The sequence below is a fragment of the Mytilus edulis genome, chromosome 9 (assembly GCF_963676685.1).
Source record: "Mytilus edulis chromosome 9, xbMytEdul2.2, whole genome shotgun sequence".
Taxonomy (NCBI): Eukaryota; Metazoa; Mollusca; class Bivalvia; order Mytilida; family Mytilidae; genus Mytilus; species Mytilus edulis.
In genome coordinates, this window is record NC_092352.1 from 84896416 (window position 1) to 84916521 (window position 20106).

The 20106-nt window shown below is 30.3% G+C and overlaps 1 protein-coding gene across 1 annotated transcript; it reads left to right on the top strand.

Annotated features, from left to right (window-relative positions):
- Positions 1–1995: 1995 nt before the first annotated feature.
- On the top strand, positions 1996–5789 carry LOC139489232 (uncharacterized). Its single transcript, XM_071275454.1, has 4 exons — positions 1996–2142; positions 3019–3154; positions 3871–4074; positions 4884–5789. Exons 1-4 carry the CDS (start codon positions 2133–2135, stop codon positions 5035–5037), a joined length of 504 nt encoding a protein of 167 aa, XP_071131555.1. The 5' UTR covers positions 1996–2132; the 3' UTR covers positions 5038–5789.
- The last annotated feature ends 14317 nt before the right edge of the window (positions 5790–20106 follow it).

Sequence of the window (20106 nt, forward strand, 5' to 3'; positions counted from 1 at the left end):
GCTATCAAGATGTTTTATTGGACAAGGAAAAATATAAATTTTTAATAATTTAATAAAGCTAACTGTGTAGGCTCGCTGGCATTGAAAGGTCCATAACAACAATTCTTACTTACAGACCATTTCCTATTGATTGGGTGATTGTTGCTTGCTGAATGTTAGAGTTGATTATAACTTAAATAAAATAGTTTAAACAAAACATAAGATAAGTAGTAAACAAGATTTTTCAGAAGTGCGCGTATAAAGGTCGTGCTGTCAATTAAAGATTAACATACAGCTTGTAAAAAAATAAAAGTAAAACAATTTAGCCAACATTGATAAAATTAAAATGATCAGCAGGATGAGGTCTATCAACTAGGTCATTTTGAGAAAATCGAAAAGTTAATTTACGGTTATTTCCCTTGAAATGTTAATATTAAGTATATTAAAAAAATTTTGATTAATACATCGAAAGCCATAAAAGATAGAGAAAATGGTTAAAAGGAAAAAGATCCAAGAACATTAAGCTCAATCAATAAGCACACTAACATTCATAATGAGTACTTGAATGTTTCAAATCATGTGCTGGGAACAAAACTTTATCCTTGACACAAGTGTTTAGAGTTGGCACATCAGTCCAGTTCCTTAATATAGAGTGTTGCATACATAGGAAGATGACATTTCATATGACACCTTCAAGATTTAATTTATTTGTTCATCCCAACACCCTATATATTTTCGGTTCAATTTAGGGTTTTACCCTGTTAATAATGTCCAAAATCCTTTATATAATATATCATTAATTATTTCAAAAGCGGTTTGAATCTCAAACTTTCAGCCATGTATAGTCTGAAATGCCTTGATACGACCGTAATAGAATCATGCCCCTACATATCCTTTCTTGAGGTCAATATATCATAGTTTTCGTTTATTATCTTAAACAAAGGATGTCTTAGCACTGTATTACATTTGAATTTTAGTTCATACAGAAAAAAACCCAGAATAAAATACAAATTGTTAGGAACAGAACTTTTCGGTATCATGATAACTCGGGAAGTTTGGAACCAAAAGGAGCTGATATAATTTGTTATTTAGTTGCACATTAACAGTGGATAAAAACAAATTAAATTACCTGATGTAAGTATTGTTTCTTCTTTTAGATTAATGGTATTTCAAAGTCTTTTGCAATACAAAGTAGGAAGTCCGTGGATGCTATCTTTTACCTCATTTATATTTTGGTTGTATACCTGTTCCGATGATGTTATCCAATTGGACACTATTATACAGAAATACTGCCAAGCTAGTTGTTCCTTATTTGAAAACAATCGAGTAACCATAATATGTAAAACAGATTTTCAAATTCAGTTTTTTTAAACGATAAAAAAAACAAAATTGATGTCTTATCGTAAAACGAATAGATTTGATGATGCAAGCACACATTAAGAGTTGAGACTTTATATTTTTTGTCATTGAGTTGGCTTGGTTCATATGTTTGTTTTACATATAATTTGATATCTTATAAAAAATAAACTACAAAACTATTTGATTAACATTCAAATGAATATTTTGTAAATTTTATTCAAAGAATGGATGAACGCAAAGTGAAAAAAAATTATTCTATACGTCGAGTCAGTTTGTGTTTATATGCCCATCGTCTTGTTTATATTGGTAATAACAAGAAATTCCGTTAACGTCGTCTTCAAAGGTATTAAAAATTAGATAACGCTACGAGCCACCACAAGAAACCTTCGGGACCAATCATATAAACGTATTCCTTAATATGCAATTTAAATAGAAATTGTCATATAAACCTCGATGAAGTGGTAGAATTTTTATCGCGTTTCAAATATTTTTCTTTCATCTTTTTAGAATTGTTGTTTTTGTTTAAAATCTTTCATATCTCGAAAGGGAGGAAGGAAGTTTTAAATATAGTTTGATATTTTGTACCATTGTAAGTGACTGGTCACGTGATATGACCTATGAATACTTCCTGATTGAATAGTTATTTACATGATTTAGCTGAAAGTTAATTGAAATTACAAAAATAGTTATTTTACTAAAATTTAACATGGAATAGATACCAGGATATTCCAATTTATAATACTTCTGGCAATAAAATTTCATTGAACCTCTTTGTCGACCCAACCTGAACATAAATGGATACAGGTGAGTTAATACAAAGTCTTTAATGATTTGAGAAACTTCCAATAACATTGAAAGTTGAAACCTTTTTTAATGGATGTATTATGGATTATTTTTTCATTCTAACCCATTCGGAAACTATGAAAAAATAAATGACAATGGGGTATCATGTCTGACTCAATATCAGTTCATGTACAACAAAGACACAAAACGCAAAGGAACATCACTTGCTTCGTTGTTCTTCATTTAAAGTCACAGCGAAGCCTTCTATATTAAATCAGCAATTAGAATTGATATATTTCATTTTCTTAATATGCTGACTTTTGAACGTTCGATCCGTCAGTTGTATATTTATTTACATTTATGTATAAATATAAAAAAAGTCCTTTAAATAGCCTGAAAATATCGTGTCAGGTCTTGCCAAAATAAGTACAGAAATAAAGAACCTAATACTATTAAAAATTAAGCTTTGACCAATCTAGTCATTAATACAATGTTAGATATCATTTAGTTTTGTGCATGAATAATTATGAGCAATCCATTCGTTTGATGCGTCTGAGCTTTTTATTTTGCAATTTTCCCCGGAGTCCGGTTATTTTGTTTCTTCATTTTTGATCAAAACTTAATGTGTCTGCTGTGTTTGTATACTTTATTTTTGCATTTGCCTTTTTAGTCATTTGTTTTTCCGGCTTGCTCTACTAAGAAAACGTTACCGATACAACCAAAAGTGCTGAAAGTGGCGTTAAACACAAACAAGCCGTTAACCAATCACTAGTAAATAACATGCTTTATATATGGTATTGTATGAAAGAAGCATACACACTATAAATATACATGTAGATACAGTCTACAAAACAAATAATCCTTATCACGGTATACATTACAATATTATTCTTCCAGAAGAATGTCCTGCAATGGACACTGGAAACGAATATGATTTGGTCGATATCTCCATATATGAGCTTTCTGAGATAAATGACACAGAAAAAATCAACAACAGTGGTCTTAGTAGACAAAGAAGCTCATTTAGAAATAGGTATGACATATATGTGATAAAAACATTTCTATTGTACATTTAAGTAATTTGAAACTAGAAAGATAACATTTTCAGTTTTGTTAAATACATTTAAAGGACACTAATTTTTGTTTTCACTCCACACATAGCTTTATATACATGTGTGTGTGTGTTTTTGACGAATTGGAAATTAATATTTTTTTTAAAAGGCCAATGCATATATGTCAAATGTATGTCATTAGACCACGGAAATAAAGCAATTTATGTAGCTAATCTCCGTCAATCTTTCAATTCGTTTAACGAATGAGACGAAACTCTGAATATTTCACTACCATGAGCAACACGATGGGAGCGACATACGGACCACCACGAACATTGTAAAAAAAACGGACCACCACGAACACTGTAAAACAAGACATTCAGCCTAATAGTGCAAAACTGACCTGAAATTGACTAGTATAGTCTAGTCTTGTATTGTCCAACTTACTTGAATAAGAAATCAATTATATTCACGTCGTAGATTAATGAAACTGCAAGTTAAATGTATCTTAATATCCGGAAAACGTGACGCTACGACTGATATCTGTTCTCATGCTCGTACCTTTCTACATAATTATAGCGCCTCCCAATTTCACAAATTTTGTTATCATGGTATATACACAATCTACATAATATTTTCTGACATATTATTCAGTTATAGTAACAGTAGTTTAAATACATAGTATACACAATTTCAGGAGGTGCTGCTTCTGGTCAATTATATTTCCCTGGATAGTGTTTCCTACCACTGCAGGGAATTTACTTCCAGATGTCATCGGTAGACGATATAGTCGAGATGGACACATTTCTTCAATAGTAACTCTAAAAACAGCCGTTGGAATTCTTGTAGTTTTAATGTATATTAGGTTTAGTCCTGGAAGAGTAGAAGGTCTTCAGTTAAAGTATGACATAGTTCAAATAATAATAATAGTTTTTATTGTTATTTCAATCTGTATATATTTATTTCTTATAGTATATATATTATGTTTTCATTATTTTTGGACACGTTCATATTCCAAACGGAAACATCTTTTTTTGAAAATGTCGTTTATTGTAATTTTTACACCATGTAACATTGCATATCTAGCAATGAAAGTAAGCATTCATCTAACATGTAAAGTTCGACCAGAAAATAAAAACAGTTTAACGATACATATAATTTACGAATGTTTCTTTATCGTATTTCTTATATTTCAAATGATTTTTTTGTGTATGTCTTCAGGGAAAAATTTGTACCGATCTTGTCTTACTCATTATGCTGCTACAACAGTTATAGCATCAAATGTAGCTATTGCTTTCTATAATTCTGTTAAAAACCATTTTGAAGAAGTTTTACACCATAGTGACAAACTCGATTGTTCAAACCAAACAACTGCAGCATTAGTGTACGAATCTACAAAATTGTACTTAGAACCTACAGTGATTGAAAACTCTCTTCTTTGCATACTTGTAATCAAAGAAATATTTACCCGAAGCCAGGATAATGAAGCAGACAATGAAATAACAGCACCCACTTATAACATTAAGCATAAAATATTGTGTATAATTTTATTATCTATAGCTTTTATTTTTCCATATTTTTTACTCAAAATATTACTTTTTAAAAATAGAAATATCAGTAACATTTTCTACCTTTTTCAGGCATGCGCATTTGCAATCGTAAAGTTAATAATGTATTTAGTTTTAATTAAATGTTTTCATCTTCTTGCAGTGAAAGGTACTTATTACTCAAAATCAACAAAAACACCTCTAAAATTAAGTCATTACTTGATTCTGTTCAGTGCTTTTGGATCAGAAATATTTTTTGGAATCAATTTTGTTGCATCCGTCAGTGTAACTGGAAAAGAAAGTTTTGCAGTAAATAATGTTTTACAGTTCATAACTACCTATGTACAAACTGTTTTAATCCTGCAGATGAAAGATTATAAGACAATAGATGACCGTCAAAATGCAATATCAATATCAGGCACATTTTTATTCCTGTCCTTTGTCAATTTTGGACTCTGGTTGTACGACACGTTTCTTGCAGCTGAGCATTTTGATAAGCTTTATTATACAGCCCAATATTATGGATACACAACGACGATGACACTTAGACATTTGTTTGTTCCAATTTTGATATTCTATCGTTTTAAATGTTTTATTTCTTTCTTTGAACTATCTGCCTTTACACCGCCATTCGTAGAACGATTTCTTTCTTTTGTAGACAAAGTTAACCCGATAATGTTCTTTCGAAGACGGCAAAATTATGAGCAAATATAACAACTGCTGTTTGGTCATATAGCTCGTAAACTGTTTTTGGTTCTTATACATTCCTGTCTTTTAAATATGTGATTTCGAAACTAATTAGTGAAAGTAAATAAAATTGAAAAAAAAAAAAACGTTCCGGAAGTATTAAATGTAAAAATTGTTGTTTCAACTGTATCCGACAATGAATTCATTGATATGGTTATAACTATAAATTAGCTGTTTACTCAGTTTAAGTTTGTAACCCGGATTTGGTTTTTACTCATTCAATTTGTGAATTTCGAACAGCGGTGTACTACTATGGCCTTTATTTACAAAGCTTTGAATTAATGAAAAACGTATGCTTTCATACCTCAGGAACAGATTACAGTCATTGTAAAATCCCCCCCCCCAAAAAACAAAAAACACAACTCCAACTGTATGGTGTAAAGGCGTGTGGCATATGGTGCATTTGTAGAAGGTTATGTGATATGGTGCATGGAGTAAGGAGGATGGTGTAATGGTGTGTGTGGAACGGTGTAATTGTGTAACGTGTATAAAAAGTGTGGTTATCAAAGTGTAGAATTGTGCAAAATATTGAAAAGAACTGATTTTATATTTGTACATTAATTTACATTATAATTTTTAAATAAATAAATAATTTTGTAGTCGCACTATTTCTTTTAAATTAAATTGCATTATGGGTTATCAAAGTGTAGAACTATGCAAAATATTGAAAAAAACTGATTTTTAATTTTGTACATTAATTTACATTATATTTTCAAATAAATAAATAATTTTGTAGTCGCACGATTTCTTTTAAATTAAATTGCATTATGGGTTATCAAAGTGTAGAACTATGCAAAATATTGAAAAGAATTGATTTTTAATTTTGTACATTAATTTACCTTTTTTTTTTAATAAATAGATGAATAATGTTGTATTCGCACGATTTCTTTGAAATTAAATTGCATTATGGGTTATTTCGGATGGTGTAGATATAATGTGTAATTGTATGGTCCTTAAGTGTAAAATGTATGTTGTTATGGTACAGGGTGTATGGTGTAATGGTGTGTGCCTAACGGTGCAATGATGTATGGCGTTATTGGGAAGTTTACACTATCAAAGGACTTTACCGTAGTTGTATTTGGCAAAACTTTTAGGAATTATTGGTCCTGTATGCTCTTCAATTTCGTACTTAATAAAATTGACGGTACTAATTGTCTTGCACCAGATGCGCATTTCGACAATACATGTCTCTTCAGTGATGCTCGTGGCCAAAATAATTGAAATCCAAAGCTTATATAAAAGATGAAGAGCTATAATCCAAAGGTCAAAAAAGTATAGCCAAATCCGTGAAAGGAATCAGACTAATTCACTGATAAGTCATTTGTAGACGAAACTTGCGTCTGGCTTAAATATAAATTTTCAATCCTGGTATTCCTCTATGATTAGTTTATTTTCATCGTTTCCATTCGGTATTGAACATAAAAAAAAACTCCTTGCTCGTAATTTAAATAATAATGTAATATGTATAGATCATATCCACCTATTTTCTGATAGGAAGAGATTATAGAAAGCTGGGATCATGTGTATATGATAATAAGTACAAAATTAAACTTTAAATGGTGAACATTAATTGGGCAAAGCGATTTATGTTCCTTCTTGATGCTGCTGATTTAAATGCAACAAATATGCAATAAAACAATATATTCATTCATCGCTTTATTGTATTTTGATAAATATGTATGCTTTGCCTCTTTTAAAACATATTAATGTGTTTGTTTTTGTTTTTGTCTTTGTATCAATCGATGTTCCTTCCCGTACGAATTTACATATGTTGTTGAAGTAAGAAGCAGTAACGGGAAGTTGTAAGTCGATCCACATGTTCATTATACAGCAAACGATTTAAAATGTATTTCAAATTAATGTACATGTAAGATTATGGTTAACTATTCTTGGGAAAGTTTTAATTTCAACTGCAGTACACTGAAGTTTTGATTTAAGTAGTCATGACAACATAAACTTTCAACTTAGTACACGTGTTCAAATGGCATGAACATGAGGTTTTTAGCTCTTATTTCATGATTCACTACTTTAATCAGGATAAAAGTTTCGTTTTTTTTATCTACTTCTACAATGTAACAATGATTATTAAGATGGAAGATTTATCTAGCTTTAAATTCAGGTTTAGTCCACCATATTCTTCTGAAAATGTCATTACAAAGTTTGGAACATGACAGTTGTTACATTTGTTTGAAGTGTTTGCGCAATTTAAAGTACTTTCCGTTTTTGATGTTTCCTTGGAGTTCAGTATTTTTGCTACTTAACTACTTTCTGTTCTGCTGTACAGAAGTATGTGTCGTGCTACTGGTAATGTGTAATATAAGACTTTATTTGACTCATCGCAGATACAATATTTAATGATAAGGTTGTGAACATAATAAATGATTTCTCATTACCCAAATTGAACAGTATTACAAAGTATGTTTTTCAAGATTTTTAGAGGTCATGACATTTAAAAAAAATGTATATACAGTCAAACCTGATTAAACCGGACCCTGAATAAACCGGTTTCCTGTCCATTCCGGCCGAAAATGAAAGTCCGAATTTTTCCCCTTCAAAGTCTTTGTTAGAATACCCTTTGTAAACCGGACCCTGTGTATTCCGAATTCCGGTCTAATTATGAAGTTCCAATACTCTTAATTACATTAATTATTACCTGTCAAAACCGGTTTGTTTAATTAATTTCAATGATCGATATGCAATCAAAACATGTTTGTTTATACAATATGGCTTTTCAGGTAATCAATTAGTCAGGTGTTAAACTGTGAACTTACAATCGTACAGTAGTGAGCTGTAGTATTTATTAAAACATTATAAACGTGTCAATCAAACGAAAAGACACAACGAATATATCTCGGAGAGAAATTACGTTGTAACTTGGATAAACAAATTTAAATCTCGGAGTAAGAAATTTACATCGTGATTTCGAAGTTCTGGATTCCCTGTTGTGAACCTCTAAACAAATGACCTTGATAATGAAAAACACCCGGATGACAACAATAAATGGGTATTGTATCGCTGTATGACAACGTTTCGATAGTGATGAAATTACGTTTGATAATATTCTGGCTTTTTAATCGGCCATTCCAACATTTCAAATTAATGATCATGGAAGTAAATCGAAACTTTCGTCTGACAATCTAAAAAACGCGAGCATTATGATGCAAATGCAAACATTGAAAAACGGAGTGAAGTATTTTAATTTATCAGATATAATTTACAATCAGAGAGAACTTTTACATGCAAAATATCGAACGTCACAAGTCATTAACTTCCGGTCAAAACGGAAACCTGAATAAACCGGCTCACCGTCCAAACCGGCCCTTTTTAATAGTCCCGTAGCCGGCCGGTTTATACAGGTTTCACTGTAAATCTATTTATGTATGACATATTAGAGTTGAACATATTGTATAAATGCTTTTCTTGCAGATATACTATGGTTGGTTATCTGAATCACCACTCTCCGTATTCTAGTATGCATTTTCACGTAGCTATTTTTTTTTAAAAGTTAAATAATTTATGTTATTGGTCAATTTCAAATGTTCGTTGGATAAACTCACAAAACTATTTAAAAAGAAAGATAGGAAATCTTAAAACAGAGTTTAAAACTTTTGTATCCATGAACAATGTATATGTAAGTGTTGTGTTATGTGATATGACCGCGAAATACTTCCCGATCAAATTGTTATAAAGAAAAAGTAAATAAAAACAAAATGTTATATTTTCAACTGATTATTTTGCATGTTAAAACACTATAGTATTGTTATTCATATTAAATGTATAACTTCCTGAAGCACATCATACAGTTCGCATGTCTAAAATTTCCTTGTACAGTTATGGGTACAAATGAGTGCATCAAACTTTGTTATGCCGATTTGAGAATTAACGTAAGGATTTTATATCTGTATTCACTGTACAATTATTTTAATAAACCGCGTGCAAATGACGGTCAGTAAATCTGAAATAAAAGACAACATTTGTGAATAAGACCAAAAAAAAAAAAAAAAAAAAATACAACCGGCGATTACAACCAAAGATGAAATTATTTAAATTCGAGAAAAAAATTGCTTTCAATCAATGTTAGTATGGATAACTATGAAAACTTAAGTTTGATTTAATTTATAAACATACCTAATTTTTTTTAAAGTGAATTATCATTCACAACTTCTCATTTCATCAAAAAATATTATAAAATTAAAATTGTAGACACAAGTTCTTGTGGTGAGTCATAAAAATCTACGCTGAAAATTAAGGTCTTGTATATTTTTATTCCCTACAACAAGTTCTCAGAACGCGATATCATTAACATGCTTGACAATCCAATGACAACATATTTTTTCGAGTTTGTTTATAGACATTGGAATTCGTTCACTTTCCCGTATAATTCCTACGTCATAATGTTTTACGTCAACAGTAAGATCGAATCGTTTATCGATGACGTCGTTGATGTCGATTGCCCAAGGGTCATCCGGTATAATTCAGTCATAAAACAACAACTTAAGATGTGTGTATCAATATTTCAACAGTCGGTAAATTGTATACCTCTAATGGCTCATATGTTGTTTTGTAATGATATGACACAAAATTTAGTAAATCAATCCATAAATATATTAATGATATAATGTCAATCAATACACCACGTTTCAGTCATTGTGTCAGATGTACGTGCATCTCAGTAAATTTGAAATTAAAGATTGAAACTATAAGGTAGACCATTTTAATATCTGGAGTCGCTTTAACAAAAAACTTACGATTAAGATTTGTCGTAAGTCATGAACAATTCAGTATACTTACTATCAATTTTTGTAGAAAGTTTTTCGTGAAACCGACTCCTGGGTTTTATTTCTGCACCTGACATAAGATCTTTTACAATAAAGATAATTTTAGTTTCCCTATTGTCAACCCCCATGTATCAGTAGAAACATACCCTAAACCGCATTTGACCGTCAATCGATTTTTTTAAGGTAGTCCTTAAAATTTTCTTCAAAAATACTAAGTTTAAAATTAGTTATATATGTGTAAATAAAATCAGGCGAGTGTATTTGAAAAATCAAAAAAATAATCGAAATAGTTGATTTCGATTAGAAGATTTCGATTTTGATATTTTGATAGATTTGGATTGTTTCCCTTTGTACAGTAACAATAACGGAAATTATGTTTGAAATTATTTTTACTCTTAAAATGTGTATCTAGTTATTTCATTTATTAAAAAAAGAAAGAAGAAAGAAGTTTAAGAAAAATAAAAAGCGTTTGATTATATTGTAAAACAAAATTAGTAACTCTAACAAGTGATAGGTAATTGTGATTACTCAGAACATAGCGTCGGTAGTTTAAAAAGGTTAGCAGTCATGTTTGTTATGGAAAAGTATTTTGTAATATGTGACGTGTAATGTTGAAAAAAGAATTGGGGTATTCAAATAAATTATTTTTGTTGTAATAGAAATTGACATTCAGTGAACTTTTGAGTAAGAAGCAAACAATGTGCAGCATGTCATTTGGATGAAACGAGTTCATTTAAAGTTTATGAAGTAATTACATCCAAAACATTTTAGTATACAGATCTTATTCATATATATTAGGCATATATACAATTAGCTCATTTTAGCCATTGTTTGCCTGGAAACCTCGTGGATATTTACGTATATCCAATTGACCAGAAAAAGGAAATGAGAATCAAATTCATTATTTATATGTTAAGTTCCTTGTCCATTAATTCAAAACAAAATGCCTGTTTTATCATCGCTTAATTCAAAATTCACCTATAATTGGTTCAAAATTGGCCAATGAAAAAAATTATCAAAAACATTCTTCATTTAACATTATACATTTTTTATCTAAATGTTGGACATATCATTAACATACCTAGAGAGATCATTTCTGGCCGTCATCTTTGACCTTCAAGGATAAGATTTGATTTTTTTCTATGTTCTTATCATATCGTATATAATTCTTAGCAATTTAAACGACCAAAATGATAATTTCCACACTCTTTTATACTAAAGGGACATTCAAACTCGTTAATCATTAAATGTTTCAAAAGTAATTTAGTTCTTCATATCTCAAAAATGTTGAATAAACTACTTAGAAAAGACTAAAAAAGGTAAATAAATAAGTTTTATCCATGAGTACCACATCCCTGCATGCATGTATCAATCATTGTGAAATAAAATAAAACTGTTCATATTCCCACCCTTAATTCTATATATTCCAAATAGTCCTTACAATACCCGACAGAAAGTGAATTTATAAAGACTGATTGACGTTATTATTGTTTCATTTAAAAGACTTCCTTCGCTTTTTTCGTCCAAGGATAACAAAATTTGACAATTATTTTTAAATTAATAGGAAATTTCTATTATTTGGGATGTCGTTTCTTAAATTACGGTCACAGGTCCTCGTATTCATAAAATCTTAAGCAACAATTGGCATACAAGTAACCCACTTTTCGTTCTTTAGAAGTGGAAATAATGGTCGAGTCTATGGTCCTGAGCACTGACTTTTTATAAACTGCAGTTCCTTTTAGTTTGTTCACAATTCAATGTTTACATTATACTGGGACAGTGACGAATTTTCAAAAAACGTGTATTTCAGATACAATTAAAAGTTCGTGCAGATTGTGCTAAATATATATCTAATTTGATTTGTTTAAAAAGAATTACATGTTCAACCGTATTTTCAAAGGTAGAATTCAAACATCAGATAGAAAAGTATTATTGCACTGTTATTTTTAGAATTTCTGACCAAACGTAAACAACCAAACAAATCAATTGGTTCTCTTTACTGGCTAATTAACAATAATAATTTAACACTACGATGATAAACCGACAAAAAAAGTATGTCGACATCGGTTTTCGTCTTCAGTTAAATAAATTGTGTCATGTCAATATATATTCTCATATTGACGTCATACAAAGACTGTAATTGTATAATATATAATAGTGAACAAATGAATGCATTTTCAATTTATGAAAATATGTAGACAAAGTTTTCACTGATCTGCAAGAATAATAGTGTTTTGTAAGAGATTACAGGACCACGTCTCGTGCAATACGATATGTCGCCAATCTGGAGACAAATTTCATAATTTTAAAAGCTCTCTTAACCTCGTGATTGTTATTAAAAAAATGTATTATATTAAGAAGAAAAATATCGAATAACACTCGATGCAGTGATAACACTTATTTAACGCGTTTAATATATTGTTTCCTTTATCTTTTAACAATGTTTTTTTTCATCTAAAATCGATATATCATTGAACAATCTAGGAAGTTTTTAAATAGAGTCAGTATGTCTACCAATGTTAGTATATTGTCAAGTGACCTCTCGATACTTCCTGATCTAATTATCATTAAGCTGAAAGTCAATTGTACCAAAATAATTTGTTTGAGCTGAGCATTTTGTATGGGATGAATACTAGGATAGTTTTTTGATTCGTAAAAATCTTTGGATGAAATTTCCTTTTTCGGGTCAATTGATGATATACGTAAATATCCATGAGATTTCCAGGCAAACATTGGCTAAAACCCAGCATTGGACATCTTTGTCGATTTATTCTGCACATTTAAATGGATAGAAGTAAGCCTATACAAAGATTTAAATATTTTATACATATTTCTAGCCAGAACTTAAATTAAAAATAGGCAAACTGTGTCTATAATGTCATCCAGTTCATTCCACGAATTCGAAAACGTCAAAGACTGCTCAGATTTCAGAGCTGATTTGAAAAAGAAATCATCAAAGATACCAGGATTAAGCGTGTCATCCAGATACGCATTCGGCAACCAAAGACGCACTAGTAAATCGAATTATAGAGTGATAAAGACAAATAAAGTATGAAGTTGAAGAGCACCGAAGCCTCAAAATTTATGTCTATGAAATTTATTTAAGTTTTTCTTACATTCACGTTCTCTGTTTGTATAGTTAATCAATTTTACGATCCGGTAGACTTCGGTAACAACATCAATAAAGGCAACAGTAGTATACCGCTGTTCGAAACTCATAAATCGATAGAAAATAACAAATCCGGGTTACAAAATAAAACTGAGGGAAACACATTAAATATAAGAGGAGAACAACGACTCAACATTAAGATGTAACACATACAGAAACGAACTAAGCATTAGACAAAATCCGATAAGAATAGCAAATATAACATCAAAACCAAATACATGAATGTGGGATAGAAAAGTACCATGACACGTGTTATAGTAATGTGAATTCACACTCAAATATAAGAGGTAACAAACGACACAACAGAAACACAACGTTAAAATGTAACACACACAGAAACGAACTATAATATAACAATGGCCAAATTCCTGACTTGTTACAGGACAACCTTTAAAGGAAAAAATGGTGGGTTGAACCTGGTTTTGTGGCTTGCCAAACCATTAAACGTTTATTGGCATCCGATCAAAACCACATAATAGAATATCCTTTGTCGGTAATACGTTGTAGATGTGTAATGAATATGAAAAAACGCGCATGCAACATTTATTTAAGCCTACATGTATATGCATGCATTGGTTAAATAATCAAGTTATTTCATATGTCTTTAAATGAAATTTTGCAAGAAACTAGATCAATTTAGTCAAATACAGTACAAGTCGTCATATTTTCATTTGGTTTTGTGTTTTTACGAATGCGGTTTAGATCGGTCTTTGAGCAACACTTAGATGTGTCTAATGTTGTTTTTATACTTTCTATTTGTTGATTTGCTTTTGTGATATATGCTTTTGATTTGTTTTTGTATTTGGTATGTGCTTGTTTTGTATCTGCTTTTTTGTTGGCATGTGTTTGTATTGTGTTTGTTTTATCTTGTCATAAGATTGTGTCTTACAATACTACAATATGAAATCTGCTATGAAACACAAAAATCGATATTAGAGTTTAGGACTACATGTGGTTAATATACTGGGTGCTATTTGCCTTTCCTACAGGGGCCTCGGTGGCCAAATGGCACAAATTGTACAGCTACTACACTCCTAGTTCGGCTATTTTACTGCTAGCGTTGTTAGTTTGTACCCAGCACGCGATAGGTGTTTGGACTCAAATCTGTTTCAATAGAATTTCAGGTTTCCATCTGATAATCATTGATTTATATGTATCTATATGATATATTGTGCATAACATAAATGATAAAAATGCTTTAAAATGTAGCTCTTCGACAAGAATTGCCAGATGTGAACCCTGAAAACGAATATGATTTGGTCGATATCTCTATATATGAGCTTTCTGACACAGCTGATACAGAAACTATTAATGCTGATGATACTAGTATTCAAAGAAACTCATTTAGAAACAGGTTTGTTGGATAATTAGATAAAGAAATGTTGAAATATTTTCAAAAATAATTTTTTCCGAATAGTATCATTCATACATCCGAACACAAACATACACATATATAGTTTGTTTTATGAGTCATTTGTGTTTTTCCTCTTTCAACTCATATGTCTATACACTTAAATGTGGACATGTCGAAAGATTAACATGTCGTTTTTTTTCAATTCTTCAATAGTTATATCGTAGTGAAATGGCAGTAAAGTTGATTTCAAAATTCAACTTTAAATCGAAAAATATCTGTAGGACTCCAATCTATGGCGGGTTCCAAATCTATGACAGATTCCTAATCTATGACAAATATGACGTTACAAACGCCAAACAAATCAAATCTATGGCAAAACTTTGTTTTCTCCAAATCTATGGCAGATTTAGGAATTACGTAATTTTCGCGGAAAAAGAGTAAAATGTAACGTCACAATAAAATAACGCCATTATAAGTCGTCGCCGACTTCAACAAAGTTGTTGGCTCTCAAACTTCCTTAAGTCCTGTGTTTAAAATACGCAAGAAAACACTTTCCGCTTTCCCTCTAAAATAATTTTACAATGGTTTAAAAAAAATGTGATCTTTTATCCATTAGAGGGGCAATAATTATGCGATCTTAATATTGACACCTTTTATTAGTAGTGGACATTTTTGGAATGAATACAAGGTAAATATTTTAGCGTCTACGGCTGGCAAAGTATTTAAAGTGAAAAAAAAATGAAATTACAGGATACCATCTTGACTTAAATTGTCACCAGTTAAAAAAGATTGATTAACTTTGAAATACAAATTGCTAGTATGTGAAAAGTCTTTTATTTTAAAACTGTTTAATTTTTTTTATAACAAACTGCTTTCTTGTTTGTTTAGGGACTTCTATTTTTTAGTTGTTTTAATTAATGGATTAAACAGGTACCACGAACAGATTAGAAAATGCTTATTTTCAGGGGAAGATAATTCCTGTCCTGATTTCTGTATTATTGTATAGTCCGGATGACTTGTTTAAAATTGGAATGGATACCGTGGATTACAAAGCTTTAGGATTGCCAGAATTTTAGGGGTGCGAAGGAAGTCAAAAGGAGCGCAGTGTTGAAATAAATTCAAAATGTGAAAATCTGTCCATATTCATAAGTGAAAGTGATCGTCAAAGTTGTGAAATTCAAAATGTGAAAAGCCAGCTAAAAGTTCTGTCGTTAAATGTGTGTGGGTTGGTGTCAAAAAGTAAAATCCCCGATTTTGTGGAGTTTATTTCATCATATGATATATTGTGTTTTACTGAATCAAAATTTGATGCATATGATGATGTTCATTTATCTGGTTATGAATTACTACCACCTATAATACGTGAGAAATGTAGACATAAGTCTGGTGGTATAGCAGTATTTGTAAAAAGTTCTATTTACAAATATGTAAAAGTTATTGATATCTCTAGTCAATGTATATATTTGTTCTCTATTGTGAATTTGTTGCCAAGTGATTTGTTGTTTGGGATAGTATATATCCCCCCTGAGAATAGTGTTTATGGTTCAGTTGATATATTTGATGAAATTTTAGAAAATATAATTGATATCACTGTTAATAAAAATTACCAAGTGTGCCTACTTGGGGACTTTAATGCTCATACAAGGACTCATGATGACTTTATTATTGTAAATGATACAATCCTAGACAGCCTGCTGATCGACGAGAATTCCAGAAAATATATGAACAGTATTAATGCCCTGTACGAATTGGGTATCCCAATTGAGCGTTCTTCGAAGGACATTTCTAATATAAATAATTATGGACACAAATTATTGGAATTTTGTAAAAATTTAGATCTGTATATTGTTAATGGTAGAATTAGTAATGATCAATTAGTAGGGGCTGTTACAACAAGTAAAAACACACTTATTGATTATGCTATTGTGTCACCTATGTTATTTAAATGTATTTCATACTTCAATATTGAAAATTTTGATCCAATTTTGAGTGATATTCATTGTCCAGTTGTCATACATTTTAATACTTCTGTAATACTTGAATCTGTTGATACTCTGTCACATGCTGATAATAGCAATGTTGTATATAAATCAAAATGGAAGAATAATAATGCAAATGTATTTTTAGAAAATTTGAATGATGAAAATATTCATGATTTAGTTGAAAAACTTGAAAATCTAGATGTCAATAATATTAATGTTGAAACTGTCAACAATGTAATATTGAATTGTAATTCAATTATTAAAAATGCTGCTGATAAAGCTGACATGATTGTAGAATTCAAACCCAAGAACGGTCGACCTGGTATCAGGTCAAAAAAATGTAAACCTTATTTTAATCAAGATTGTTATTTAAAACGTAAAGCATATCGTAAATGTAAAAATCTCCACTGGAGATTACAAAGGGCTGAAACAAAAGAAAATCTCATCGCTAGTAGTAGAGAGTATAAACGTACGCTTAACAAGCAGTTTAGAGAATTTCAGAAGTCTGTTATAGACAAATTGAAAAACTTGCGTAAATCTGATTCGAAAGCATACTGGTCTCTTTTGAACAAATGTGATACAAAAGGTAACAAAGCTGTAAATAAAATTGCTATGGATGTATTGTATGATCATTTTAAAAATCTTAATGCTCTTGATGAGCAGGATGATAATGATATTGTATTACCTAATAATATTACTGATTATAATATTGAATTAAATCAAGATATTACTGAAGACGAAGTATTATATGCTGTCAAATCATTGAAAAATAATAAAGCATGTGGTGGTGATCTTATATTGAATGAATTTTTGAAATATGGTACAGTAAAGTTAATGCCTGTTTTTGTAAGAATATTTAATATTGTATTTCATAGTGGTATTATACCTGATAGTTGGTCAGAAGGTTATATATGTCCAATATTTAAGAATAAAGGTAATCCAAATGATGTGGATAATTATCGTGGTATTACTATTTTAAGTTGTTATGGTAAATTATTTACTTGCATTTTGAATAATAGGCTTCATACATATTTAGAAAATTCTGGTTTATTGTGTGAAGAACAAGCAGGGTTCAGAAAAGGTTAAAGTACGGCAGATCATATTTTTAATTTGAAATGCTTGATTGATTCATACTTACATAGAGGTAGAACATTGTATTGTGTATTTGTTGACTATCGAAAAGCTTTTGACTCTGTCAGAAGAGTATATTTATGGCAAAAACTGTTGAAAAGTACCATTGATGGCAAAATGTTTAAGATTATAAACAGTATGTATAACAATGCAAAGTCTTGTGTGAGACAAGGCAACTCTTGTTCAAACTTTTTTAAATCCAATGTTGGTGTACGCCAAGGAGAAAATCTATCTCCTGTATTGTTTGCCATTTTCTTAAATGACTTGGTCGACTTTATGTCACATTCATATAAGGGTTTAGTTGATATGAGTATTGCAGCACGTCTTCTTGATACTGATGAAGTCGCTGTATATTTTCGTTTATATTTGTTATTGTATGCAGATGATACTGTAATTTTAGCCGAATCGGCAGCAGAGTTACAAGCCTTATTAAATGCCATGTATTTATATTGTCAGACCTGGAAAATGCAAGTTAACATATCTAAGACAAAAGTTGTAATATTTTCAAGATCTAGACTTAACACAGATAATATGAACTTTAAATATAGTGGTGAAAGCCTTAATATTGTTACAAATTTTCAATACCTTGGTATTATATTTTCATGTAAGGGTAATTTTAATGACGCCAAAGCACATCTTGTACAGCAAGCAAGAAAAGCCATGTTTATAGTCTTAAGAAAGGCTAGGAAGTTGAATTTACCAATTGATATGCAATTAGAGTTATTTGATACAATGGTTGTACCTATTTTGTTATATGGTGCAGAAGTATGGGGTTTTGAAAATTGTAATATTATAGAAAACTTGCATATGCAATTTTGTAAAATAATTTTGAAGGTTAAAAAAAGTACTGCTCATTGTATGATTTATGGAGAATTGGGTAGAATACCATTATATATTCGTATTAAAGCTAGAATGGTTGGTTTCTGGCAACGTATCATGTTTGGTAAAAGAGAAAAAATTTCATATACACTGTATTCTATATTGTATCAGCTTAGTAAAAGGGGTATCTATCACTCTAAATGGTTGTTAGAAATTAAAAGTACTTTATATGAATGTGGATTTAATTTGATGTGGGATGATCAAATAATTGCTAAATCTGATGATATTAGTAAGAATGTCAAGACATGTTTAAGTGAGAAATTTATGTTGAACTGGAGTAATAATGTTATGAATTCTGCAAAATGTCTTAATTACAGAATATACAAATCTGATTTTTGTTTTGAGAAATATTTATCGTTGTTACCATCTGATCTAAGAATGTATTTATGTAAATTCCGTTGCCTTAGTAATAAATTGCCCATTGAAACGGGCAGATTTTTTAATATTGATAGAACTGAAAGACATTGTAATCTTTGTAATGCTAATGAACTTGGTGATGAGTTTCATTACTTATTCAAATGTACCTTTTTCAACAATGAAAGAGTTAAATTTTTACCTTTAAATATATGTAATAACCCAAATGTTTTAAAATTTAAAGAATTGATGAATACATCAGATTTATTTACACTTACTGGAATAGCAAAATTTTGCAAAAGTGTTATTAAAACCTTTTAATACATGTGCTTAATCATGTTACTATAATTTGTACTTCCTGTCAAATATCTGTATTAATTATATATACTATTATTGCACCTTTGTTAACCATGTTGTTCTAATGTAAATATGTTCACACTTTTATTGTTTGTTAAAAATGTTGTACTAACATACCCCATGTGGGGGATTTAGTGAAATAAAATGTCTTATGTCTTATGTCTTATGTCTTATGTCTTACTTCTACACTTTTTATGGTTGACATCACGATTTGGTTGACCATTATGGAATTTTTATTTCACAAATGTTTATAGACATGCTCCCGTTGTCGTACATTTCAACTCAGAAAAGACCAGTCAGTAATTGTACATGAACTGCCTTGTTCTACATTTGCACAAAATCTGCAAAAGATTTGAACACGACAAAAATACGCAATATAGACTAGGAGATAACAAAAGTTGCCATAGATTAGATTAAAAAAAATCTGCCATAGATTTGGGATGGCATGACGTCATATTTGTCATAGATTGTGAATCTGCCATAGATCTGGAACCTAGCATAGATTTGAGTGCTACGTATCTGGTTCACTTTATTTCAAATCTTAAATGTCGCTCCAATATCGTTAATTTTATTTGCTATTTCCTTGTAGAAACTTGCTCTTCTGACCTAAGATAAGGAGACACATTTTACATCGA

Coding starts and splice junctions, on each gene's coding strand:
- LOC139489232 (XM_071275454.1), top strand. Junction 3,155..3,870: donor AGAAGCTCATTTAGAAATAG/GTATGACATATA, acceptor ACACAATTTCAG/GAGGTGCTGCTTCTGGTCAA. Junction 4,075..4,883: donor GTAGAAGGTCTTCAGTTAAA/GTATGACATAGT, acceptor ATCTTCTTGCAG/TGAAAGGTACTTATTACTCA.